The sequence below is a fragment of the Schistocerca gregaria genome, chromosome X, assembly GCF_023897955.1.
Source record: "Schistocerca gregaria isolate iqSchGreg1 chromosome X, iqSchGreg1.2, whole genome shotgun sequence".
NCBI classification, from domain to species: Eukaryota; Metazoa; Arthropoda; class Insecta; order Orthoptera; family Acrididae; genus Schistocerca; species Schistocerca gregaria.
Genome location: NC_064931.1, coordinates 443,351,033 through 443,378,005, shown reverse-complemented (window position 1 = coordinate 443,378,005; position 26,973 = coordinate 443,351,033). Strand labels below are relative to the sequence as shown.

Genomic DNA, 26,973 nt, shown 5'->3' with positions numbered 1-26,973 from the left:
CGGAATAGCATTGTAACGTATCATTTCTATGGGAACTGAAAATTATTCCTAATTCGGACCCGAGGGAACTGACTCGCCCTCTCAACGGCATCTTTCCGTGAACAGTAGCATGCAGCTCTATAGCGTACAAGTTATATCGGCAACATGATTTCTACACTTAATCTTCAAAGAACACCTTGCCTTAATCGTTTTAAGAGTGACTTGCACGCTCATAATGTAACTGCTACTCAAATTCTCTTCCTCTGAATCCACCAACGGCAGTAAGGTTGGCACTAAGATACAATATTATAGCCTGAAATGGTAGCGTATATGTCACAGTTGTCCTAGTACTAGCTCTCAGCCCCAAATGTACGATCCTATGGGCAATGACCTGCACGTAAACATTGCAGATAAAATACTTCTGACTTGGCCCCAGTCGTCAGTGTAAGCTAGAGAGATTTCACGGTGTCATCAAACTAAACAGCATATAGGTAGTTCAGTGTAACCTGTGTCTGTTTGAGTTAACACAAACAAAACAATTGATTTATTCTGGATTCTACCGATTAGAAAGTAAATGTATTCATAGAATTATGCTGCTGGGGTTGTTAGTGGGCTCGATCAAGTAAAGAGAAATTTAGACAACAGTCGCATTCGTTCTCCAACTCATTCAGCAAAGGCGCACTTCTTGAAAAGTCTGAATACCGTCTACTTAGTACATTTCGTTCATAGCTAATCTTGATTCCAATCCTTTTTAACAGTCATCTAGAAGGGGCAGAAAAATGAAAACAAAACCAATGAGAAAAAGGTAAGTAAACTGTTTACTATTTCAAAATAAATCACTATAACTGTTGATAAATTTATCCCACTGTGAGACAAAACGGTAGTGTCTCCATAGAAAAATCTTTGCGGTTGCCTACAGAACAATAATAGTGTTCAGGCATGCACTTCTTCATCCGGAATAAATCGACGGCCACGAATGTGTTTCTCCTGGGCTCCAAAGAAATGAGAACAGCATGTGGAGAAATCAGAGGATGAGGATGTATAATGGTTTCCCAGCAAAACTTCTGCAGTGCAGTCGAAACAAGAGGCACCCCAGCTCCGGGAGGAACGTGATGAAATTGTTCTTTGACTGTAAGGGCCCGCTGCTCATTGACGCTCTGGAACACGGCGCCACAATTAACGCACAGCGTTAAGCGTACCCTCGAGTCCAGACGCCCAGCAATGTTACGGACAACATCACTCTGCTGGATAATGCCCACCTGCATGTTGCCACGGTTGTTTCCACTACGGTGCAGATCTTTCGCTGGATAGCCCCTACACATCCTCAATTCAGTCACTATCTATCCCTACGCGACTGCTATATTTTTGGGGCCCAGAATAAAGATATTGGTGGTCGTTGATTTGCTTCGGACGAAGAGGTGTACGCCTGCTTACAATCACAGCTCGGTACGCAACGACCAACATTTTTCCGTGGAGGCATTGGCCGTCTTGCGGTATAAATGTATTAACAGTTATGGCGATTAATTTTGAAATACTAAATAGTTTACTTATTTTTTCCATCTGTCATGTTTTCATTTGACTGTCCCTTGCATTTTTCTTGTGGATGATGTGAGGTAACGGGTGAGTTGTGGCACCCTGAAAATATTCCTAGTTCAGAGTTGGCGGCCACCGCTCGGACCGCTCGGCAAAGCGCTGCTCGTTAGCAAGCGAGTGATGCCGCACAACGGCTGGACCACGTGGTCCATAGAGCACGTGCCTGGGAATTCCTTGGTGACGCTGTGTCAACCCAAGAGACTTGTACGCCGGGGTAGCCAGAGATGGCGGACTTTGTGAGACCACAATGGCAGACATTTCACAGCTCATATAGAAACTAATAGTTGCCAGATGAATCATGATACCTCAAAACGAAACATGTACATTACTATTATTTGCACGACGATTCTGATGGTGTAATCAGATTTTAAACATACTTATTAGTTTAAAGTTTAGTATCTGACGGTAAATTATACAAGTAACACCCAGCAACGAATTTACAAAACCTAAACACTACATCCGATTTCGCCGATCGACGTGTCTTTAGAAAGCTATTAGTGTACTCCTAAATTGGTATAAATAACAGGCATGTAACTTGAATAGTACATGAGTTATTGGAGGTCAAAGTGACCGATTGCTACCGATCGCGTCAGGCCCTAAGTACTCCACAATTACACCAAGAAACAATAGCAGCATGCTTATAAATATATTTATTCATCTATGTCTTCGTTTATATCCGCTATATACTATTTATGAAGAAATTGGTTAAATATTTACTGTGTTTTAGAAAGCACAGAGACATTACGCTACTGGCATACCTTTTGTTGCTACCCTGTGATATATGTATTTTAATTTGTTTATGTATTTAATAATGTGCCTTAGAGCGTGTTTATGGTCCAGCCGTAAGAATAATTATTTAATGTAAATCCAGTATTTCGAATGTGTTTCATTATGTTCGTTGGCTTGAAGACATGACGCGAGCGCTCAAGCCATTCACAATGAACAGGACGGCACAGGACACGGGGAGCGCTGGACCTGACGGCGCGACGGACGCACAGTCGCGGGAAAGACTTGGAGTGGGTCAGTTTGTCCGTGATTACGAGAGATAGAAATACTTCGGAGTGTCGACTTGTGTACTCGTAAGATTTCCGTAGTTGAGGGCCACCACATCATCATCATTATTTCATATGAAAGCCCGCAATGGCCAACGTGTCTCGTAAACGTGGTGAGACAATTCTCAAATTAGTTACGTAGGCCTGGAATGCATGTGAAATGGGAGAAGCACAACTTGCAGATAGAAAGATAGACTTAAGGAGAACAAGAAGGTTGTGCAAATATCGGAGGTTTAATGAAAGTAGTTTAAGTAGTTGACTTCTCTAGTAGAACTGCATTCATTACTAAGAAGGTACAGTGCCGCCTAAATTTGCTTCTGCTGGTATTGTTTCTCCTAGACGAGTGATGGTGCCGTAGAAACTACTCCAAAATTTTTCTGATGGAAAATTCATACAGCTTCCCACACTTTCAGCATGAAAATATAATATTTTAAATCTATAACTGTGAGTTCTCTAAGAAACACAATGGAGGCTATATACAAAACTTTCTATCATAATTCTCCAGTACAAACTGAGGTTGAAAATTTATTTCTTGTTTCAGACCATGATGTCCGGATAATTTTAAAAATTTAACAGCTATTGGCTGTTGACCACTAATTAAACTGTGGCTGAAAACACACACATACGTCGGCACTCGATTATATGGGATTGTTGGTCCGCCTTGACGCAAAACGCTATTGTTTATTTTCTTCCCCAAATTAGTTTCAGCGAAATACCTCCAGCGTCAGTGGGCTTCTGAATTCGAAAACATGCAACAATTATCATTGTTTCAGAACAATAAAGAACCGTTATTACACGTGTACTGTTTGGTCCCAAATACTGTGCTGTATATATAGTTTTTCAATACATTTTTACTTTAGAGTCTTTCCATAATACGAATATTTCTAGCCGATTTTCGGCATACGGCGTATCATCTGCAAGGCCTGAGACTCTATAATTAACAAATATCAAAATGTGAACTTACAAACGTCAGTGTCATTACTGTTAGAATTTACAGTAGTGTTGTAAAAACAGTTTATTGGCCCAAGGTTGTAACGTAATCATGTCATGTACTCACGTTAGTTGGTTTCCTTTTTGTTGCATTAAACACACAGAAAGACGTAACTTATCATCTTTCCCAGTAATTCAAAACATTATGCCATTTTACAGTTGACGTGTGATGCGAGATGTCTCGCCTATCGCGAGAAGATTTTGAAAAGTGTAGCAGGAGTTTTATTTCTTACTTAGGTCTCTGTGTGTGATGGGGGAGTAATCATGAGTTTGTGTGTGTGTGTGTGTGTGTGTGTGTGTGTGTGTGTTTGTAAGTCCTATGTCAATTTTCTTAAAGCAGTAAAGAGCGTGGTGTTGCAAATAACGTGTTTGTCTTTCACTATATTCCTTTGTACGTCAAAATTTTCTTCTAACGTTAATTTACGGTGTAAGCTGTTGCTGTGTTTCAGAAGGTGTAGATCAGTTTCTTTATTTGTGGCGTGGCGGTTTTCAGTTGTTAAGTGTTCTGCGAAAGTGGACTGTGTGCTGTCTCTCTACAATGCTCTCATGTGTTTTGTGTACATCGTTAGGATGTTCCTGCTTGTTTGTCCTATGTTTGGTGACTGACAGGAGTTGCATGTGAGTTGGTATATCCTTACACTGCTGAACTTATGTGGAGCTATTTTGTGTTATCTTAGTTTACATGTACAGTATTACTCTGCAATTCAGAATTAAGCTGCTGGCAGAGGGTTCATCGAGCAATTTTCAAGTTATTTCTGTACCGTGGCTCTCATTTCACTTATTTTATTATTATGATCATTCCTCCCTATGTAGGAGGGTGCCAACAAAGTATTTTCACACACCGCCTCAGTTACCTTCTGCCTATACACCAGTAAGTTCGTATGTTCACATATGCTGCCGCGAGTTTGTTCGGTTGTAACTCAAATGCACTGAAGATATGCAAGAGCAATAAAAACTAATGAAATTGCCACTGATTCCTATGTGTCTCTCCTTTCCTAAGCACTGAAGTCCAAAATTCACGTATTAGGTTTGGAAACTTGACCAGAAAAGCTTTTTTGATCCAGTTACCACGCCACTACACGAATTTTAAACTTAAGTGTTTATATCATTATTTCACCAGTTCTGTAAAGTACAAGATATATGGAACACCTAACAAATTTACAACACCTCATGCAAATGCTCTTGCAAAGTATGGCGCAGCTTTACATTACAGAGTGGGTCACAAAATTCCACATTGCTTGAAAATGACAACATGTAGAAATTACAACCGCAAAAAAATAATGTTTTAACAGCCAAAAGAGGAAAAGATTCCATTACAATATACTATTTTATTATTATACGTTAGTGTGTAGGATTTGTTTCTTTTTCTTATGTGGTTGGTCTGCAGTGTTGTTTGTGTGTTCTGTCTCTGTGTTTTGGAACCCTTCGGTTGTGCATTTGTGTAAGTGGCCACTGGACTAGATTCTCGGCTGGGGGGAAAGCATCCTAAGAGACTGCGACAGATTTGTCTCTCTGTACGCCAACTCCAAAGCTCTCCGGCACGAGTGGTGGGACTCCCTCGTCGGTGCAGTCTCTTAGACGTACACAGCAACTGGAGTTCCCGGCACGATTAGTCGTTCGGCGCCGGGTCTGTAATGTAGTGGTCAGCGTTGTTGCCCGAGCCCAGTGTTTACGGTGAGGCACGGAGAAAGTCCCAGTGCGTGAGCCCGCGCGTTGCTTCGATCGGCTGGAAGCCGTGGCGTCGGCGTCGGCGGCGTCGGCGGCGTCGCTTGGTGGCGTGGGCGTCGTGACGCAGTGCTGACGTCACGGGCAGCGGGCGCGCCACCGGCGGCTCGCGCGGCAGTCGGCACGCCGCAGCACACACGGCCGCCGACATGCCCGCTGCTGCTGCCGCAGGCGCCGGCCCGCCACCTCACTGAAGCAAGTACTGACCTCGCCTGCTAGCTTCTATCGCTTTCTGCCTCCTCTGCACTATCTTTCATCTTTGGCATGTGGCCGCCGAGTATCAGCTTTCCTAAGTGCTAGCCAATTAAACGAGCCTCGAAACCGTACAAGCGCGGGTATTCTTCTTCGCAGATAGTCTGTAGGATGGGCTGTAATCCGTAGTGGGCTCTGGCGCACAGTCTAAAACTTCTACATCGCACCATTCAACCGCTATAGCCCGCAGTAATTCAAAATGTATTTTTTTAGAACGAGGAAAACAAAAACAAACGTAGGCAAACATTGCTGCTGCCTGGCACGTTATTTTCCGTTATCAACGTTTCATCGATATTGAGGTGGTCAAGAACAGCTACCTGGTTGAATATTACAAGTTGCATCAAACATATTTATCGTAAAAACAGAAAAAAATTGAGGTGTTTTGCAGTACTCAGTACATGATTCATACGATACTACATGTCACTAGTTAACAATCATAAAAAAAACAGTCTGCTCTTGACACTATGTCGAAAGTGGTAACACGTAATCAGGCAATATGATCTGAACTACACACTAATAAAGCATAACTAATATAAGATCAAACTTCTCCGACTACGTATCAGGCGAGAGCATTCTTCGGTGGAAACTTCCGATAATTGCGTCATTAATTTCGTCGCAGCTATCAGGCGGCTGAACTTTGATACCTGCAGCAGTGAATGAAACCAGTTATAGGCGACGATTGATGTCTTTGTTCATTCTATTTTTTCAGAAATTTGACAATTTTTATGGAATCTTCAGGTTACAGGATCAGATACACTGTTTACATATAAATTATTTACCATTTACCCTACCCTCATTGAGATATGCTGATTCTACTCAACATAAGGTATGTTATGCAATATAGTAGCAGGCCCTTATATTGTATTGAAAATAAAGACTTTGAATGTCAGCTGTCAATAAGATTTCAGAAAAATCGGTAACAGTAATAACACAAGCAGTTGTTCTGCAGCGGAAAATATCCACTATATGAATAAGCTGAACACGTCTTATTAATCTTCCACTAAAATTGTGGAACAATAAAGTTATTAATACGTCTGTGTCCCTCAAAGAACCGGCGGAATGTTCCGTAAATATTATCCTCTATATATTTAATTACGGCGAATTTAGTTGCGAATAAGGACATAAGAATGAGGAAAGCGTGTACGATTAATAATAAGTTGTCAGAGAGTTGCCCCAGGAGGGCAGGTTAGTTTGCTTTTGTATAGAAGACAGAACATTAAATTGTGTATATCGTACAGTTACTGTAACGTAACAAACATATCTCGGATTCCATATGCTTTATTTGCCGGTATACAGCTTCATTTATTTACTCCGCACCCCCTTCCTCCGTATCAGCTTTGCCTAATGAGATGGGTGTTGGGGCGCCACCGCGCCTGACCTTGAACCTGTCGCAGGCTGGGCCAGCGCAGCAGATTTAGCCACAGCGTTCGGGAAAGCCTGCAGCCTCGAGGACCACCATATCACCCTCACCCGCATGTATTAAACAAGTACCAGACAACGAATTTACCATTTCTTAATTGTATTGGCTTGGATACTTTAGTGCACCTCTCATTCTGGAAGGCGTCCCTTTGTGAATGGATATCAATCGATCGCTTCTGTTTCCGGAAACGAAGCTCTGCAAAACAAGGGCAAAGCCAAAAATTCTCAAGCTGACATAAAAAGGGTTAGAACTTCAAGTCTAAATTACAACTAATTTTCAAAGTATACCTCTTTTAGATCAGTTTACATCGTCCAACACTTTTTTCGGTGATTGGATTTCATACCGGAAGTACCCGTCTAGAAAGTTTATAAAATACCCATCTACTGCTCCCATAACCTATTTACTGGACTCAGTGTTTTCTTGCTATACATTTCTTTAAACGTCAGGACAGGTGGAAGTCATAACATAATAAACGCAGGGACTATGGTGAATGTTATAATAAATCATGCCTTAAATCCAACAGTCTTCCCACTAACAAAACAACATTGTAGGCGAATGGAATGTTCTGATGAAAAAAAAATGAATTTTTCCTTTGTAATCGTAATCTATAGACATGTATTGTATCAGACAGCGTATCCAGAAGACTTGCGTAGCAATGTTCGCTTATCTTTCTGTCCTTTGAAAGATCATCAATATGAAGAATGCCTTTCACATACGTTTATTTTCATAATTGCTGCAAATGTAAATAATCAGCAACTTAGGGTGCGTTACCGTTGTTGGTAAACAATCAAAATGAAATAATTTATTGACAGTGCACTGTTCTATTTTATGTATTTGTACGAAAAATACCATGCACAAATATTTTAAGAACCCGTGTGACTATTACGAACATGATGTTGACAGCTACATTACCGCATAATATATGCAAATGCACCCAAATCATAATTTTATTTCTAGCAGTTCTGTCTCTGTACCATGCCGAGAATTTTTCGCCCTGCTATAGTAGTCACCTAGAATATAGTGCCTATGCTGCCCTATTATCTTCGACCGTGATCGGTGAATTGTTTCAAGTAATAACGCCAGAAAGAAAGTTGTTAATAAACACCCGATTGTTAATGTTTTGTTCAAGTGTGAAGACTTCACGGACGATACATACGTAAGTGAGTAAATTGATAATTGCAGCGGCTTAGTGAGACAACACTAGTTTTTGTTTAGCGGTCATATCTCGAGAGAACTACTGTTAAGTTCATGAGAATTTGCGGTGTATCAATGGCGTTCTTTGATGCTTCTGTAAATTAAAACCACGAGAACACTAAAAAATCCTCATAATGGCAGGAAAAGAATCATATATGGATGGCATAATTATTTATTCGGCCGAAGCGTTATGTAATCTTTAAAACAATTTCTTTTATAACTCATAAAACCCTGGTTATAGCCTTTCTAGCAGATAAAAGCAACATCGCCTTTTCTGATGCAAGATGAATAGGTTCCACTCACTGCTTTGACTGCTGGTTCAGAAAATCGGAGAAAAATCTTTTCTATTCTCCTTTATATGGCAATTTGTTAGTCGTTAACAGCGAATATCCGCATGCCTTATTAACCTTCATCAATGTAAGACGAATTTCACTAGGCTAAAAACTAAATAAATCAAAGAATTTTGTGACAGCACGGCTACCTAATACTCTTTGTTCTTTTCCATGACTTCTGCTTCAGTGAAGTTGCTATCATATTACGTTACAATATAAAAAACTTATATCATGCGACTGTATTTACTATTTCCTTTAATTTCTTAAGAAAATTATCGTCCAAAGAGATCTGTCGTCAACGCTGTAACCTGAAAAATTTTTCTATCCTTTGCACGAACATTAACTGAACTAATTTACATTTACAGCCTGTTGCACACTTTGCCCCTCGCCGACAATATAACACATAAGTAGAACTAATACTAATATGTTGGGTCTGGATAAAATATGTAAATGAAATTTCCCCCAAACGAGAGTATGCAAACTGTTTATTGTTTCGTTATACATTTTCATACGTGTCATACCTTTATTATGTTTCAAGATATGCTGGAAGTGTGTTTACAATGCAATGGGATACTTTTCTAAAGACGTTTGACACCTCTAGTAGAAAGTTAATTCAATGGTATAGCACAGACCAGTGCTCAAACTTCAACTTTTGTCAACCAACCAGAAAACGTGTTAATGACTAAGATTAAGCTGCCGGTTCTGAACTCTTTCGACCTCATCACGCTATGTTCTCAAGGAAGAGGAACAGAAAGAGCATTATGCTAGCTTACGTCTATCTTACTTTTGGAGAATTCCTTGGTTAAGGTACGAACGTTACCTGACAAAAATCGGAAAACAGTTCTTTTTAGATTTGGTATTAACACAGTTTTCTGTTTACAGGCGGATTCCCCGGCCTACCGCAATGCGTCGCAACAAAGCTACAGCAGTAACTAACCGAGCAAGACGTTGTAGTGATTCAATTAGTGGGCCCGCATGTGGGAAGAGTGGGATTGAAATGCCCATTCGCCGTCCATACTTAAGAAATCCCTTAATGTGAATCCCGGGATAGTACCTTATATACCTGAACAGCCGATTTTATGTCTGAACTTAGTCAAGTCCAAGCTGCAGTTCCATCTCTAAGGGCCTTCTCGCCGATGGGACATTTAAGCCTACCCCTCGTACCATGATTTCCTTCAGTTTCAATTTGTACTATCGCGTTCTGCAACCGGAAACTGTGTTTTACCCCTGCCTGTGTATTACGTAATCAATATTTTGCACATTTTTGTGGTTAGAACATGGAATTGAACTTTCCGCCATACGAGTTCTACACCCACATATTTACTTCACAAGCTACCTTTCTATACATGCCTCTTAGGTAACGCTCTAATACAGGGTGTTAAGAAAAGTAATCTATAGTCTGAGATATGGTAGCATGGACAAAAAAAAAATTATCAATGAATGTGTGCTCTAAATCGTATGTCTTAAGACCTATGAACACTTGATCATCTTCGTTACTCTGAATCACATCTCATCTAATGTAAGCCCTTTGTTATTACGAAAAACCTACTGAATGCAGTAAACAAATGACGACTCGTTTCTCTGTTATTGTCCGTAGATACAGCAAAAAAATAATAGTTCAAATGGCTCTGAGCACTATGGGACTTAACGTCTGAGGTCATCAGTCCCCTAGAACTTAGAACTACTTAAACCTAACTGACCTAAGAACACCACACACATCCATGCCCGAGGCAGGATTCGAACCTGCGACCGTAGCGGTCACGCGGTTCCAGACTGTAGCGCCTAGAACCGCTCGGCCACCTCGGCCGGCGTAGATACAGCATTCAGGAAACATTTGTTAGGGTTGTTACTGTAAATCAAATTCATAATTCTGGGTAAGTGCAGCTCATACATTAGTTCTGATGGAACCGGTTTGTCTACTGATAAGTTTGTGAAATTCTTTTAATTTCTAGTTTTATCTTTGCATTTACCAGCGCCTGTAACACTGAGGTGACAAATGTTAAGGGAAACCTAATATCGTGTCAGATTTCTTTTTGCCCGGCGTAATGCAGCAACTCGATGTACATGGACTCAACGAGTCGTTGGAATTCCTCTGCAGAAATAGTGAGCCCTATGCCTCTATAGGCGTCCATAACTGCGGAAGGGTTGCCGGTGCAGAATTTTGTGCAATAACGACCTTTCGATGATGTTCTATAAATGTCCTATGGGATTCATGTCGGGCGATCTGGGTGGCTAAATCATTCGCTCGCATTGTCCAGAATGTTCTTCAAGCCAGTCACAAACAATTGTGGCCCGGTGACATGGTGCGTTCTCGCCCATAAATATTCCATCTTTGTTTCCGAACATGAAGCCCATGAATGGCTGCACATGGCCTCCAAGTAGCCAGACATAACCATTTCCAGTTAATGATTGTTTCAGTTGGACCAGAGGATCCAGTCCATTCCATGTAAACACAGCCCACACGATTATGGAGCCACGACCAGCTTCCATAATACCTCGTTCACAACATGGGTTAATGGATTCGTGGGGTCTGAGTCACACTCTAACCCTACCATCATCAGCTCTTACCAACTAAAATTGGGACTCATCTGTCCAGGTGACGGATTTTCAGTCGTCCAGAATCTAACTGATGTGGTCACGAGCCCAGGAGAGGTGCTGCAGTCGATGTCGTGCTGTTAAAGGCACACGCGTCGGCCGTCTGCTGCCATAGCCCAGTAACTCCACATTTAGCCGAAGTATCCTAACGGAACTGGGTGTTGTGTGAAGTCCTTAGGTTAGTTAGGTTTAAGTAGTTCTAAGTTCTAGGGGACTGATGACCATAGATGTAAAGACCCATAGTGCTCAGAGCCATTTGAACCATTTTTTATCCTAACGAATATTTTCAAAATGCGTCCCACAGTGATTTCTATTTCACGCAGTGTTGCTTATTTTTATCACTGAAAACTCTACGCAAACGCTACTGCTCTCGGTCGTTAAGTGAAAGCCGTCGGCCGCTTCGTCGTCCGCGGTGAGAGGTAATGCCTGAAATGTGGTATTCTGGGCAAACTCTTGATCCTGTGGATCTCGGAGTACTGAATTTCCTAACGATTTCTGAAACTGAATGTCTCATACGTTTATCTCCAACTAACATCCCGCGTTCAAAGTCTGTTAATTCTCGGAGTGCTGCATAATCACGTCGAAAACCTTTTCACATGACTCATCTGGGTAAAAATGACAGCTCCGCCATGCACTGACCTTTTATAATTGTATAGGCGACACTACCGCCATCCATATATGTGCATATCGTTCTCCCAAGACTTCTGTCATCTCAGTGTATCACACATAGGAAATGGAAGACATGATCCTCTGTTATTGTCTGGCATATGGAAGCAGCCTTTGATCCCGTTTTTCTGTATGCTGAAAAATATCAAGAACACGGGATACCATCTGTACAATTATTCATCCGCCTGTTCGCAACTAACAGACTCTGGCTCCGTAGCTTCAACAACGGCAGTCTTTGGAAGACCTCACACCATTTGTACTCCTGTTGTGGAGGACCTATGGTGGGAAGAAGATTCTGAGACTAGTGTACGTAGGAAATCAGCATCTATCGGAGCCAGTAACCCTCTAGTGTGGTCGATCCTACTTAACTAGTTGGCTTACCCATATTGTGTGCTGCGTTCCCAAGCCCTTCTGCCACGAGATCAGCCAGACTGCAGTTTTCCAATGGCTGTTGCAAAGACGTGTTAAAGATCCACTTTTCATAACAGCGATACTGTTCACAGACTAGGCTGGTCTCAAGTGAGATGGTATTGTAAATTTTCGTAACCAGCATGTGTGGGCTGACGCCAATGCAGAAGCAGTGGACGAAGCAAGGCATCAGTGCGGACTTCCAATTAATACATGAGCAGGAACTATTGGCGACAGAGTTATAGGGCCATATATACAACCAAACAGGTTGACTGGTGCAAGGTATCTTCAGTTCCTATCATACAAATGTCCCTCTAGAGATAGCACCATGCCAACGAGGCCTGGGGATACCTGCATGATGTAACACCAGCCCATTTTCTCCAATCTGTCCGAGACACTTAGTGAACAATGGAATAGTCTTCGAGGTCCGCTACGTTAGCCGCCTTATTTGCTCGAACTTAATCCCTTGATTTTTTAGTTGTGGGGACACTTGAAATCTGTAGTATATGCAAGTCGCAGTAACGGTTTTCAAACACTTCAGGAACGCGCCATCCGTGCCTGCCAGCGCATCAGTGACTCTCCTGGGTTTTTTCATAGTGTGCGTGAATCCTTAAGACGTCGTACAGAATCAGTCTTCACTACGAATGGGCACCATCCTGAGCACCTCCTTTAGCGATGGGTCACAAGTGCACGTCGTATATAACAGGAATCAGACAACATTATAAGTTCTCTGATTTTCACGATCATTTCGCCTAATATACGTTGGAGGAAATGTTGCGTTGCTTGATTCTTCTTGGAACGTACACTTTCGGAACTTTAAAAGAACGTCTTTCAATTATGCACAGTCTCTTTCTAAACGTACCTCACTCATCTTCTGTTGATCTTCTCCATCAACTCGATTAACCCTATAACCCTGCACTTAGCAAAGTGCAGGGTTATAGGACAAATAATGGTGTTTCGTTATAGCTCAAAGAGTTGTTGATCTCAGTAGCACTCCACATAAATAATCTTCCTTTCTGCTGATAATCTGTGTTATTCACGGAGTAAGGAATGATATATAACTGTAATACAAAATAGAAGCACCAAAAATAATACACGTATATACTGAAGATGCATGTACATAGACTGAACTACCTGTCTATGCCATTAACTGCGTAAAAATAATCTTTGTCGTCTACACTTCCATTTAATGTGAAGATGGTTCCTCCTGTTTCATCCTACAACTGTGGCTGAGCTCCGTCTATTCTGGGGGAGCGGACCTAAAATCCTCGTCCGATCATTGTGACTTAAATTTGCCATGGGTTACATAAACTACTTACGAGGAATGCCGTCGCAGAAACCTTGAAACTCACTACCGGTTTCCTGCCATATGTTCCGAGATCCTGTTCCTGTCTGACGACTTGATGAGAAGCTAAGCTGTAAACTTCATTTTATAACGACTACACTGATGCCGAGGTTGGCGTAATGTTGAAAGTTATCCCTCCCTCTCTTTACGTGATTTCCTACACTATTTCTATATTTACTGTAATGTGACATAGATTTATCTATACATGCGTCATACGTATTTTACATTTGTGAAAACATCGGTTACAGGAAAGCGTGTCAGTCTTTAAAACAAAACAAAATTACTGACTTACTGCTCATGTAAGTTTTGTTTCTAGGCTCGATTACACGTTTCAGCGGTCATGTCGTCATCAGCATTTCTGCATCGTAGAATGTACTTGTGACATGTAGCCGGCCAGGGTGGCCGAGCGGTTCTAGGCGCTACAGTCTGGAATCGCGGGACCGCAGCGGTCGCAGGTTCGAATCCTGCCCCGGGCATGGATGTGTGTGATGTCCTTAAGTTAGTTAGGTTTAAGTAGTTCTAAGTCCTAGGGGACTGATGACCTCAGAAGTTAAGTCCCATAGTGCTCAGAGCCATTTGAACTATTTCTTGTGACATGTACATATATCGTCTCTTTGACATACAGGGATGTGATGAGAAGGTTACATGTTATCTTTCACTACTGGTGGAACGATTAACGTTATTTGGAGCACACACAGTTTTAAATTCTTAGAGTTAGGCTGAATAGCTCTCCCAGTAAAGGAATCGTTCAGGTAAAATGTAAACGTCACAAGAAATTAAGAGCAAACTGTCAGATACAGGAAAAATATAGTAGATGAAGAGGATTGTACGCTGTAAAGACTAACAGATTTTTTCCATATGTTGACAACGTCTCACCCTAGATAAACAGAAATGGTTTTCCGTCCAACATTTGAGATTGTAGATTAAAAAATGGTTCAAATGGGTCTGAGCACTATGGGACTTAACATCTGAGGTCATCAGTCCCCTAGAACTTAGAACTACTTAAACCTAACTAACGCCAGCCGAAGTGGCCGTGCGGCTCTAGGCGCAGCAGTCTGGAACCGCGAGATCGCTACAGTCGCAGGTTCGAATCCTGCCTCGGGCATGGATGTGTGTGATGTCCTTTTGTTAGTTAGGTTTAACTAGTTCTTTGTTCTAGGGGACTAATGACCTCAGAAATTGTTTACAAATGTGGAAGTATACATGTGATGTGTTACGACAGCAAAAGGAACCTGTGACCACTGAAGGCAGTGTCACAAGTTCCTCCAAAAATCGTAACACAACACACAGACAAATGTAATACTTACTAATGTAAATCCACCCGATGATGGAGGTTTAAACCTTCGAAGCGCGTCGTGGAAGTAAATAAAACGTTGACTAGTAACAGTGAACTTGTTGTTTCATTTAATAAAATAAATACTTTATTAAGAACGCTCTGAGAGCCATACCAGGAACATGTTTGAACGTAAGAGCCAATAGGATAGTTTTTACAAGTTCATTCTTGCAAAGAAGAGCAAGAGTGACTGTTGAGAGGGGGGAAGTAGAGATGGTTCTGTGACAGGAGGCACTCTTCCAGTTCGCTCCTCTCCAGTTTTCCTCGGAAGGATGGTGGAGACCTGTTGTCGCCGGTAGATCTAGTGAAAGAAGATTCAGAATTAGTTATTTATTTTCTTAAGTTAAAAGCAGTGCCTTGACTCGCTGTTGATATCGACTGTCGTTGCCTGTCGACGAATTGCGTAGTAAGGACTTAAGTCCCCTAAAGGTAGATGAAGACGCACACCCGTTTCTCTTCGGCTGCTGCTATGGTGGTTGCTGCTCGCAGTGGCTTCGGCACTGGCTGTATCGTGACGCCGCGTCAGTGAGTGAAGGCGGCACGTGTGTTGGACTTAAACACTCCGATTTGGAAAGTGCTCTGTCCCTCCCGCTCACAGCCGTTCTTCTTCATCTGTTGACCTACGACACGGTTGTCGTGTAGCCGGGCAGTACGAGGATGCTGGCCTGCCGTTCATGTAAGCCCTGGCCCGTCTGCCGAAATATCAGGAACGCTGCTATCCTGAACGGGATGATAGGAAAGACCCTCCGGTCCACCCATCTGCGACAGCGGTAGACTGTGGTGTTGAACAGTGCGACAACTGATGTGTGCCAGATGTCACTTTGCTGTAATGCGTGTGGTATGTAGACCATCGATCCGTCTGACCGACTCCTAGTAGCTAAAATGCTGAGTTATCTTGGAGTTAAATAGTGGCTGATATTTACTCGACGTCACTTGTCATGACCACATAGGTCTCCCTAATAGGAAAGTGTCAGCAGTTCTCACTCTGCCGTGCTTGGTTAACGAGTTTGTTATAATATATGACTGGTTCGTAAAAGCTCTCGGCACACGCCGTTGCTTTAGCAATAGTGTTTCTTTCATCACGTAACGAAGGTGACTTGATTCTGTCTAGCTGCTCTGCCTACAGCATTTCTGCTGAGGGCCGCTGTCTGGCTCAACGGAAGCGCCGCTGGTTTTTTTTATTTTCCTTTTTTTTCCCTGACCCAGACCCAGTGGTGAAATGATATTCTCCGCGACCGCTTCGTGTTCACACCGTCGTACCGTCGTAATGCAAGCGAGGTAGCTTCGCTCCGGGACTTTGAAAATTTCAAGTGTTAGATGCTTTGTACAAGGTTGGCATGCAACAAAAGAAAACAGCAACCAGCCACTGTTGACATTTTTCACTTTTATTTGTTTGGCCTTCGTCAGTTAACAGCCATCAGCCATTTTAAAGCTATTTATTTACACAAGTAGCACCATTTCTGGTTCCGAACCGAAAGGTTCATCATCAGCCTGGAGTTCACGTTTATGTTACATTTCTTGTTGTTTATATAAGCGGTTAGCTTTTTTTTACCACTTGTCATATTCGTTCAATTTTTAAACTCCAGTGAGATGTACAAATTGATAGAAAGACCGTGCACCATCTACTAACACATGTTTGAAAGGCTTTCACCATAGTTTGCACCTGGATGAAAACTAGGGACATGCTACAGAGTATCCAGAACGCAATAGCATTAAAATCACGTTTTATGAAGAAATGACTCGTAGAACGTTTTCCATTTACAGTCTTAAATTCCTATGACGGAAGAATATAGTCCACATGAAATGCATTCTAATGATAGTGAACTGTATATATCGAGCATAATTCATTTTCAAGCGTCACCAAATTATAATCAAGCTATTGTCACTACGCTTACATTTACAGGATGGTCACAAACAGTTTGAAAAGCTTGTATGGCTCTCGCTGAGAAATAACAATTTTCCGTTGCTCCGTTTTTCATTTAAGTAGCACTGAAGTTAGATAATCTAGGCATTGCACGCGCAGATTCAAGGGGCCCGCCAGAAGCAATTAGTGTCAGCTGTTCTCATAGCGTAGATGATACCGCGCAGGACTGCTCAGCTTTTTCAGGAGTTCGAACTGTACTACCGTTCCAAGCCTAATTTTTGAATCGCGCTGTTGTTCCTATTTAGGAAACCAAACAAATAACAAATATGACGACACCGTCTGCGGCGGGGTGCCCGAATTTGCACGGGCAAAGTTCTGACAGGCTAACTTCAATGCTAATTAACTCGGAAACGGCGAAACACATTGATTTTTTTTCTGAACAGTTATTTCTCATCGCAACCTACCCTGCAACACCCTTACAAGCTTTTCATATTGTTTCTGGTCATCCTGTATACAGGGTGGTCCATTGATAGTGACCAGGCCAAATATCTCACGAAATAAGCATCAAACGAAAAAACTACGAAGAACGAAACTCGTCTAGCTTTAAGGGGGAAACCAGATGGCGCAATGGTTGGCCCGCTAGATGGCGCTGCCATAGGTAAAACGGATATCAACAGCGTTTTTTTTTTTAAATAGGAACCCCCATTTTTATTACATATTCGTGTAGTACGTAAAGAAATATGAATGTTTTAGTTGGATCACTTTTTTCGCTTTGTGACAGATGGCGCTGTAACAGAAAAAAAAATGTTCAAATGGCTCTGAGAACTATGGGACTTAACTTGTGAGGTCAGCAGTCCCCTAGAACTTAGAACTAATTAAACCTAACTAACCTAAGGACATCACACACATCCATGCCCGAGGCAGGATTCGAACCTGCGACCGTAGCGGTCGCTCGGTTCCTGACTGTATTGCCTAGAACCGCTCGGCCACCCTAGCCGGCTGTAATAGTCACAAACGTATAAGTATGTCGTATCACGTAACATTCCGCGAATGCGGACGGTATTTTCTTCGTGATATATTACCCGTGTTAAAATGGACCTTTACCAATTGCGAAAAAGGTCGATATCGTGTTGACGTATAGCTATTGTAATCAAAATGCCTAACGGGCGTGCGCTATGTATGCTGCTCGGTATCCTGGACGACATCGTCCAAGTGTCTGTACCGTTCCCCGAATAGTTACGTTATTTAAGGAAACCGGAAATGTTCAGCCATATGTGAAACGTCAACCACGACCTGCAACAACTGATGATGCCCATGTAGGTGTTTTAGCTGCTCTCGCGGCTAATCCGCACATCAGTAGCACACAAATTGCGAGAGAAACGAGAATCTCAAAAACAACGGTGCTGAAAATGCTACATCAATATCGATTGCACCCATACCATATTTCTATGCACCAGGAATTGAATGGCGACGACTCTGAACGTCGTGCACAGTTCTGCCACTAGGCGCAAGAGAAATTACGGAGGGATGACAGATTGTTTGCACCCGTTCTATTTAGGGACGAAGCGTCATTCACCAACAGTGGTAACGTAATCCGGCATAATATGCACTATTGGGCAACGGAAAATCCACGATGGCTGCGACAAGTGGAACATCAGCAACCTTGGCGGGTTAATGTATGGTGCAGCATTATGGGAGGAAGGATAATTGGTCCCCATTTTATCAATGGCAATCTAAATGGTGCAATGTATGCTGATTTCCTACGTAATGATCTATCGATGTTACTACAAGATGTTTCACTGCATGACAGAATGGCGATGTACTTCCTACAAGATGGATGTCCGGCACATAGCTCGCGTGCGGTTGAAGCGGTATTGAATAGCATATTTCATGACAGGTGGATCGGTCGTCGAAGCACCATACCACGGCCCGCAGGTTTATCGGATCTGACGTCCTCGTATTTCTTTCTGTGGGGAAAGTTAAAGGATATTTGCTATCGTGATCCACCGACAAAGCCTGACAACATTCGTCAGCGCATTGTCAGTGGATGTGCGAACGTTACTCGCTGTTGATAGAAATGTCGTTACTTGTATTGCCAAATGCAATGAGGTTGACGGACATCATTTTGAACTTTTATTGCATTAATGTGGTATTTACAGGTAATCACGCTGTAACAGCATGCGTTCTCAGAAATGATAAGTTCACAAAGGTACATGTATCACATTGGAACAACCGAAATAAAATGTTTAAACGTACCTACGTTCTGTATTTTAATTAAAAAAAACCTAGCTGTTACCAACTGTTCGTCTAAAATTGTGAGCCATATGTTTGTGACTATTGCAGCGCCATCTGTCACAAAGCGAAAAAAGTGGTCCAACTAAAACATTCATATTTCTTTACGTACTACATGAATATGTAATAAAAATGGGGGTTCCCATTTTTAAAAAAAACGCAGTTGATATCTTATTGACCTATGGCAGCGCGATCTAGCGGGCCAACCATAGCGCCATCTGGTTTCCCTTTTCAGGCTAGACAAGTTTCGTTCTTTGTAGTTTCTTCGTTTGACGCTTATTTCGTGAGATATTTGTCCCAGTCACGATCAGTGGACCACCTTGTATACACAAATCTGTAACATTTGGTCATATTATAAGTTTTTATAAATGATGTTTGTCAAATATGACGTGCTTCTGTTTTGTTACATTTGTGTATGATTCTTACGTTGTCGATCTATGTGACAAAGATATGATTTCTTTTTCAATTTTTATCTTTGATGAAAGTCGACAATCAGACCGGTTATAACTAAACTTACGTTACTTGAGCAACTGTAGGAGAAAAACTGGTAACCGTTTATGTATCCAACTTCATAGAAATGATGGTCACACTGAGCGTTGCAGGATAGTAGTGCCTGAGTCACGACTTGCCGTTAGGAACCAGTACTGGAATGGCGACGTAGGCCTGAAACACAAGTATCAGTGTAGTTCCTTCATTGACAGCGTTCAACGTTTCCAGTTTGGACGCCTTTGATGTTCTTTGTTTATTAGCAGTATTTCTAACAGCTCTCCGTTTAGTTTTTTCTATTCATTATGTAACGGATTACCTGATCCATTTCACTCAAATGCAGGAGCGACACAAATCTTCTAGCCTTAACGCTACTCTTAGTTTTTTCTGTGCTTGGACTACTCCTATTTTTATGAAGGAAGCAGTCAAAGGTCAATTCGATAATTTAAGGGTACCGTGTATAGTGAAACTGATCCTTTCTAGCCCGTAGGCCTGTCTATGACGATGATTGAAAAGCCTAAAGGCACAGTGATTATTTGAGGTATTTTAAATCATCAGTCAACACACACTCTAACATCTATGTGTACCAGCTTCCACATCCGGAAAAGCTGTTTGGAGTCTAATACTGTCCTCAAATAAACTTCGCTGATTCATACATGTAGTTAAATACAGAATATATAACAATAGTATTAAAGACACGGTTTGGGCTCCATTTGCACTTCTGGCAAAAAGAAGTGCACATCAATTAAGACCACATGCAACAAATGTTAAATTTTCATGCTGTGTACGAAATGCAAAAAGACTAGCATTTCAGCGCAACCATAAAAACCTAGATGGAGTTATTTCTACCTAGGAGTAACTCCATCTATGTTTTGTATGTAACCAAAGATTCGCATTTAAATGTTGTTTCTTTGTGATGTAGTCATACTATGCCTCGTGTAGAAATGAAAAGAACCAGCACGTGTCTGAATTCGATAGTGGTAATATTTTGTCCTATTCCCACTATGGTTTACTGCACCGCAATATTGCTGCTCGCGTAGATCGGGATCCCGCGATTGTAATGCAAACAGGGAATATATTTGTTCGGGAGGGCCATCTCAGCGCCATCCAGGGTTACACAGCCTTGCATAATCGCACAGTCACGTCACGTGTCTTTAGTCAGGAAATGGGCTTGTTTGCAGCAACACAAGCATCCACACGGACAGTGAGATAACGTGTGGAGCACCTCGGACTGTATACGCGGTAACCCCCTTGACGCGACAGCAGACAAAGCCGCTCTGACAGTTGTGCTCCCAACGGTAACACAAGACACGGGAGTCTGCGTGCAGCATCGCGATGGACATACAGGTGTATGGAGGCTCAGAGGATAACGAACGTTGATGGCATAGCCGTGTCTCTCATCAAAGCCAAGTTCGACTGGATGCTGGCCATGTTAGAGTTGTTGTTGCTGTCAGAGGTGACAGCTGTCTGTACTAAATCATGTAACCAGATAAGATTATGGTGTAACAGTTCACATCTACAGCTACACCATAGTCAGCAAGCCACCTAGTGGTGTGTGGCGGGAGTGCTTGAGGTACTACTAACAGATTACTCCTTCCCCGTTCCATTTGCGAATGGCGTGTCGGGAGAATGATTGTCGTAAGCCTCTGTATTGGTTCTAATTTCTCTAATTTTCACGTGATGTTCATTTCACGAGATGCTAGTGGGAGGAAGTAATATGTTGACCGAATTTTTCCGGAATGCATTCTCTCGAAATTTCAATAGTAAACATCTCCGTGATGCACAACGACTCTCTTGTAACGTCTGTCACTGTAGTTTGTTGAGCATTTTTGCAACGCTCTCTAGCCGATTCAACGATCCGATAATGAAACGCGCCGCTTATCGCTGGATCTTCTCAATCTCTCCGATCAGTCCTACCTTGTAAGGATCCCAGGCAGATGAACACTCCTCCCGACTCAGCAGCGTTAGTGGCAGAACAACTGAGAGAAAATCTGGAATACATTTCACATATATTTCCTCAGCATGGTATAGTCTTAGGTGGAGATTTCAATTATCCAGATATAGACTGGGACACTCAGATGTTTAGGAAGGGTGGTAGGAACAGAGCATCGAGTGACATTATACTGAGTGCACTATCCGAAAATTACCTCGAGCAATTAAACAGAGAACCGACTCGTGGAGATAACATCTTGGACCTACTGATAACAAACAGACCCAAACTTTTCGACTCTGTAAGCGCTGAACAGGGAATCAGTTATCATAAGGCCGTTGCAGCATCCCTGAATATGGAAATAAATAGGATTATAAAAAAGGGGAGGAAGGTTTATATGTTTAGCAAGAGTAATATGAGGCAGATTTCAGACTACCTAACAGATCAAAATGAAAATTTCTGTTCCGACACACAATGTTGAGTGTTTATGGAAAAAGTTCAAGGCAATCGTAAAATGCGTTTTAGATAGGTACGTGCCGAGTAAAACTGTGAGGGATGGGATAAACCCACGGTGGTTCAACAACAAAGTTAGGAAACTACTGCGAAAGCAAAGAGAGCTTCACTGCAAGTTTAAACGCAGCCAAACCTCTCAGACAAACTGAAGCTAAACGATGTCAAAGTTAGCGTAAGGAGGGCTATGCGTGAAGCTTTCAGTGAACTCGAAAGTAAAATTCTATGTACCGACTTGACAGAAAAATCCTAGGAAGTTCTGGTCTTGCGTTATATCACCAGGTGGATCGAAGCAGCATATCCAGACACCCTGGGATGATGATGGCATTGGAACAGAGGATGACACGCGTAAAGCTGAAATACTAAACACCTTTTTCCAAAGCTGTTTCACAGAGGAAGACCACACTGCAGTTCCTTCTATAAATCTCCGCACGAACGAAAAAAATGGCTGACATCGAAATAAGTGTCAAAGGAATAGAAAAGTAACCGACATCACTCAACAGAGGGAAGTCCAGACCTGACGGGATACCACTTAGATTCTACACAGAGCACGCGAAAGAACTTCCCCGCCTTCTAACAGCCGTGTACCGCAAGTCTCTAGAGGAACGGAGTGTTCCAAATGATTGTAAAAGAGCACAGGTAGTCCGAGTTTTCAAGAAGGTTCGTCGAGCAGAGGCCCAAACCTATAGGCCTATATCTCTGACATCGATCTGTTGTAGAATTTTAGAACATGTTTTTGCTCGTGTATCATGTCGTTTCTGGAAACCCAGAACCTACTCTGTAGGAATCAACATGGATTCCGGAAACAGCGATCGTGTGAGACCCAACTCGCTTTATTTGTTCATGATACGCAGAAAATACTAGATGCAGGCTCCCAGGTAGATGCAATTTTTCTTGACTTCCGGAAGGCGTTCGATACAGTTCCGCACTGTCGCCTGATAAACAAAGTAAGAGCCTACGGAATATCAGACCAGCTGTGTGGTTGGATTAAAGAGTTTTTAGCAAACAGAACACAGCATGTTGTTGTCAATGGAGAGACGTCTACAGACGTTAAAGTAACCTCTGGCGTGCCACAGGGAGTGTTATGGGACCATTGCTTTTCACAATATATATAAGTGATCTACTAGAAGAAGGGATCGGTTGGTAGGACATGTTTTGAGGCATCAAGGGATCACAAATTTAGCATTGGAGGGCAGCGTGGAGGGTAAAAATCGTAGAGGGAGACCGAGAGATGAGTACACTAAGCAGATTCAGAAGGATGTAGGTTGCAGTAGGTACTGGGAGATGAAGCAGCTTGCACAGGATAGAGTAGCATGGAGAGCTGCATCAAACCAGTCTCAGGACTGAAGACAACAACACACAACAAAACAACATAAGTGATCTAGTAGATAGTCGGAAGTTCCATGCAGCTTTTCGCGGATGATGCTGTAGTATACAGAGAAGTTGCAGCATTAGATAATTGCCGCGGAATGCAGAAAGATCTGCAGAGGATAGGCACTTGCTGCAGGGCGTGGCAACTGACCCTTAACATAGATTAATGTAATGTATTGCGAATACATAGAAGGAAGGATCATTCATTGTATGATTATATGATACCGGAACAAACACTGGTAACAGTTAATTCTGTAAAATACCTGCGAGTATGCGTACGGAACGATTTGAAGTGGAATAATCATATAAAATTAATTGTTGGTAAGGCGGGTGCCAGGTTGAGATTCATTGGGGGAGTCCTCAGAAAATGTAGTCCATCAACAAAGGAGGTGGCTTGCAAAACACTCCTTCGACCTATACTTGAGTATTGCTCATCAGTGTGGGATCCGTACCAAGTCGGGTTGACGGAGGAGATAGAGAAGATCCAGAAGAGCGGCGCGTTTCGTCACAGGGTTATTTGGCAAGCGTGATAGCGTTACGGAGATGTTTAGCAAACTCAAGTGGCAGACTCTGCCGGAGGGGCGCTCTGCATCGCGATGTAGCTTGCTGTCCAGTTTTCGAGAGGGTGGTTTTCTGGATGATGTATCGAATATATTGCTTCCCCCTACTTCTACCTCTCTAGGAGATCACGAACGTAAAATTAGAGAGATTTGAGCGCGTACGGAGGCTTTCCGGCAGACGTTCTTCCCGCGAAACATACGCGAGTGGAACAGGACAGGGAGGTAATGACAGCGGCACGTAAAGTGTCCTCCGCCACACACCGTTGGGTGGCGTGAAGAGTATAAATGTAGATGTAGATGTAGATGTAGAATTCTCGAACAAGAACCTTGTAGGCCACTTCCTACGTGGACGAGTTACATTTCAATGAGTTTCTTACTATGAATCTCATTCTCGCATTAGCTGTTTCTGCTATTTGTTTTATGTCATCATTCCACATATGGTCGCTCTGGATAGTCAGATATTTTACAGTAGATACTTTTTCCAGCAACATCGATAGGGTAGCTATACAGTTGTGGCTTTCTTTTACTATGTATGCTCGATATGTTTCATTCATTTACATTCAGGGTCAACTGCCAGATCCTGCACCTTACATCAGTCTTCCGCAAGTCATTGTGCAAATCGATACTGTCTTCTGGCGTTACTACTTTCTTATAGACGACCGCCACATCTGCGAACAGTCTTAAAGAGCTTCCGGCGCTTTCTACTAGATCATTTATGTACACTGATCAGCCATATCAGCCAGGGTGTCCACCTTTGGCGCGGACAACAGCGGCCATGCGTCGTGGCATGGAAGTTATGAGGCCTTGGTAGGTAGCCGGAGGGAGTCAGCACCACATCTGCACACACGAGTCCCCTAATTTCTGTAAATTCCGGAAAATGGGGTGTGGAGGAGTCGATGAGTTATGACGCCGCGTTCAGTCACATCCCAGATGTTTTCGATCGGATTCAGGTCTTCCAAACTGGGAGGCCAGGCCAGAACTGGCACTCGCCACTCTGTTCCTCGAACCACTCCACTACAGTCCTGGCCTTGAGGCATGGCACATTACCTTGTTCAAAAATGCCACTGCCGTCGGGTAATATGGTCGTCATGAAGGGATGTAGATGGTCTGCAACATGTGTACTACTCTTTGTCCATCATGGTGCCTTGCACGAGCTCCACTGGACCCATGGATGTCTACGTGAGTGTTCCCTAATGCATAACGGAGCCGCCGCCAGCTTGTCTCAGTCTCGCAGTACAGGTGTCAAGGAGCTGTTTTCCTTTAAGACGACGGATTCGCGCCCTCCTATCGGCATGATGAAGAAGATATCGGGATTCATCAGACCACGCAGCGCTCTGCCAAAGTCCATTGCCGAGGGTCAGTTGCCCATTTCAGTCAAAGTTACCAATGTCGTGGAGTTAACATTGGCACATGCATGGGTCATCGACTGCAGAGGCCCGTCGTTAAGTGTGTTCGGTGCACTGTGTGTTCAGACGCACTTGTACTCTGCCCAACATTCCACCACAGTTCGCCGCCTATCCTATTTTATCAGTCTGCCCAGCATACGACGTCCGAAATCTGTAATGAGGGGTGGCCGCACAACCCCACTACTTCTAAACGTGATTTCACATTGGTTTCGCCACGTGTTGAAGACACTAACCACACCACTCCTCGAACACACGAAAAGTCGTGCGGTTTCCGAAATGATGGTGCCGAGCTTCCGGGCCATCACAATCTGCCTCGGTCAAACTCAGATAGGTCGCGAGCCTTCCCCATTCTACGCTCACTGATACTACATGCGCTGTGCGTGTGTCTGACTAGCAGCCCACCGAGCGAGGTGACGCAGTGGTTAGCACACTGGACTCGCATTCGGGAGGACGACGGTTCAATCCCGTCTCCGGCCACCATGATTTAGGTTTTCCGTGATTTCCCTAAATCGTTTCAGGCATATGCCGGCATGGTTCCTTTGAAAGGGCACGGCCGATTTCCTTCCCAATCCTTCCCTAACCCGAGCTTGCGCTCCGTCTCTAATAACCTCGTTGTCGACGGGACGTTAAACATTAACCACCACCACACCACCATGACTAGCAGCCATTCCTCGCCACGCCACGCTGCTATCCCTTGACGGGTTTATATCGATAGTAGAGCACTCGTCATAATGCTTTAGCCGATCGGTGTACATTGTTAACGGTAACGGTTTACCGATCTTGTTCCGTTAAGAGCGAGGTTTTGAGTTCTGTCTGCAAGGACGTCTTCAATCAAGTTGCAAATCTGGTCCGATACTCGGGAAGCTCTAATTTTTTTTTCACTAAATGGCAGTGCAGGACGGTGTCAAATGCCATCCTGAAATCAAGGACACTGCATTAAACGGAAAGCCATTGTCTACAGAGCAATGGATCTCATGGAGGAACAGAGCGAGCTGAGCTTCGTGAGGTCTCTCTTTGAGAAATCAATGTTCATTTTTGTAGACGGGGTTTTCGTTCTCTAAAAACGCATAAATATTAGCGCAAAACATATTCCATAATTCTAAAACATACTGACGTCAACGATCCTTCTTGAAAACAAAAATGATCTGCGCTTTTTCCAGTCGCTGGGTACCCCTCGTTACTCCATTGATCTACGCCGCGCGTGGTAGCCGTGCGGTCTGGGTCGCCTTGCCACGGTTCGAGCGGCTCCTCCCTCGGGCGTGGGTGTGTATGTTGTCCTTAGCGTAAGTTAGTTTAAGTTAGATTAAGTAGTGTGTAAGCGTAGGGACCGATGAACTCAACTTTCTGGTCCTATAGGAATTTACCACAAATTTCCATTGATCTACGATAAACTGCTACTAGAAGGGGAGCAAGTTCTTTCACATAATCAGTGTAGAATCTTAAAGGTGTCTCATATGATGCTGATGCCTTCCCACTATTAAGCGGCTGTAGTTGCTTTTATATTCTGCGATCGGTTATCTCAATAGCTGCTATTTCGCCGTCGTTCATACCGTGACGGAGGTAATTACACGTTTAAATTTAATGTCCACGATGACGTAGTTTGACTGACTACAAAACAAGTAAGGCGAATTCATTTCAGTGGTAAACAAATTCACAGAAAGTACTGATTG

General features: G+C 42.9%; 1 protein-coding gene across 5 annotated transcripts in view; it reads left to right on the top strand.

The window, feature by feature from the left end:
• LOC126298635 (GTP-binding protein Di-Ras2) overlaps positions 1 to 26,973 on the top strand; it is an 847,028-nt gene that overhangs the window by 523,172 nt on the left and 296,883 nt on the right. The window contains exon 1 of one of the 5 annotated variants that reach the window (XM_049990043.1): positions 5,464 to 5,534. The exons of 2 other annotated variants lie outside the window; for them this stretch is intronic. In XM_049990043.1, the coding sequence (XP_049846000.1) occupies position 5,534 (1 nt within the window). In that variant the 5' untranslated portion in view covers positions 5,464 to 5,533. Of the gene's footprint in view, positions 1 to 5,463; positions 5,539 to 26,482; positions 26,567 to 26,973 lie in introns of those variants that run through there. 2 more of the 5 variants (XM_049990042.1, XM_049990045.1) reach the window with 2 other exon arrangements.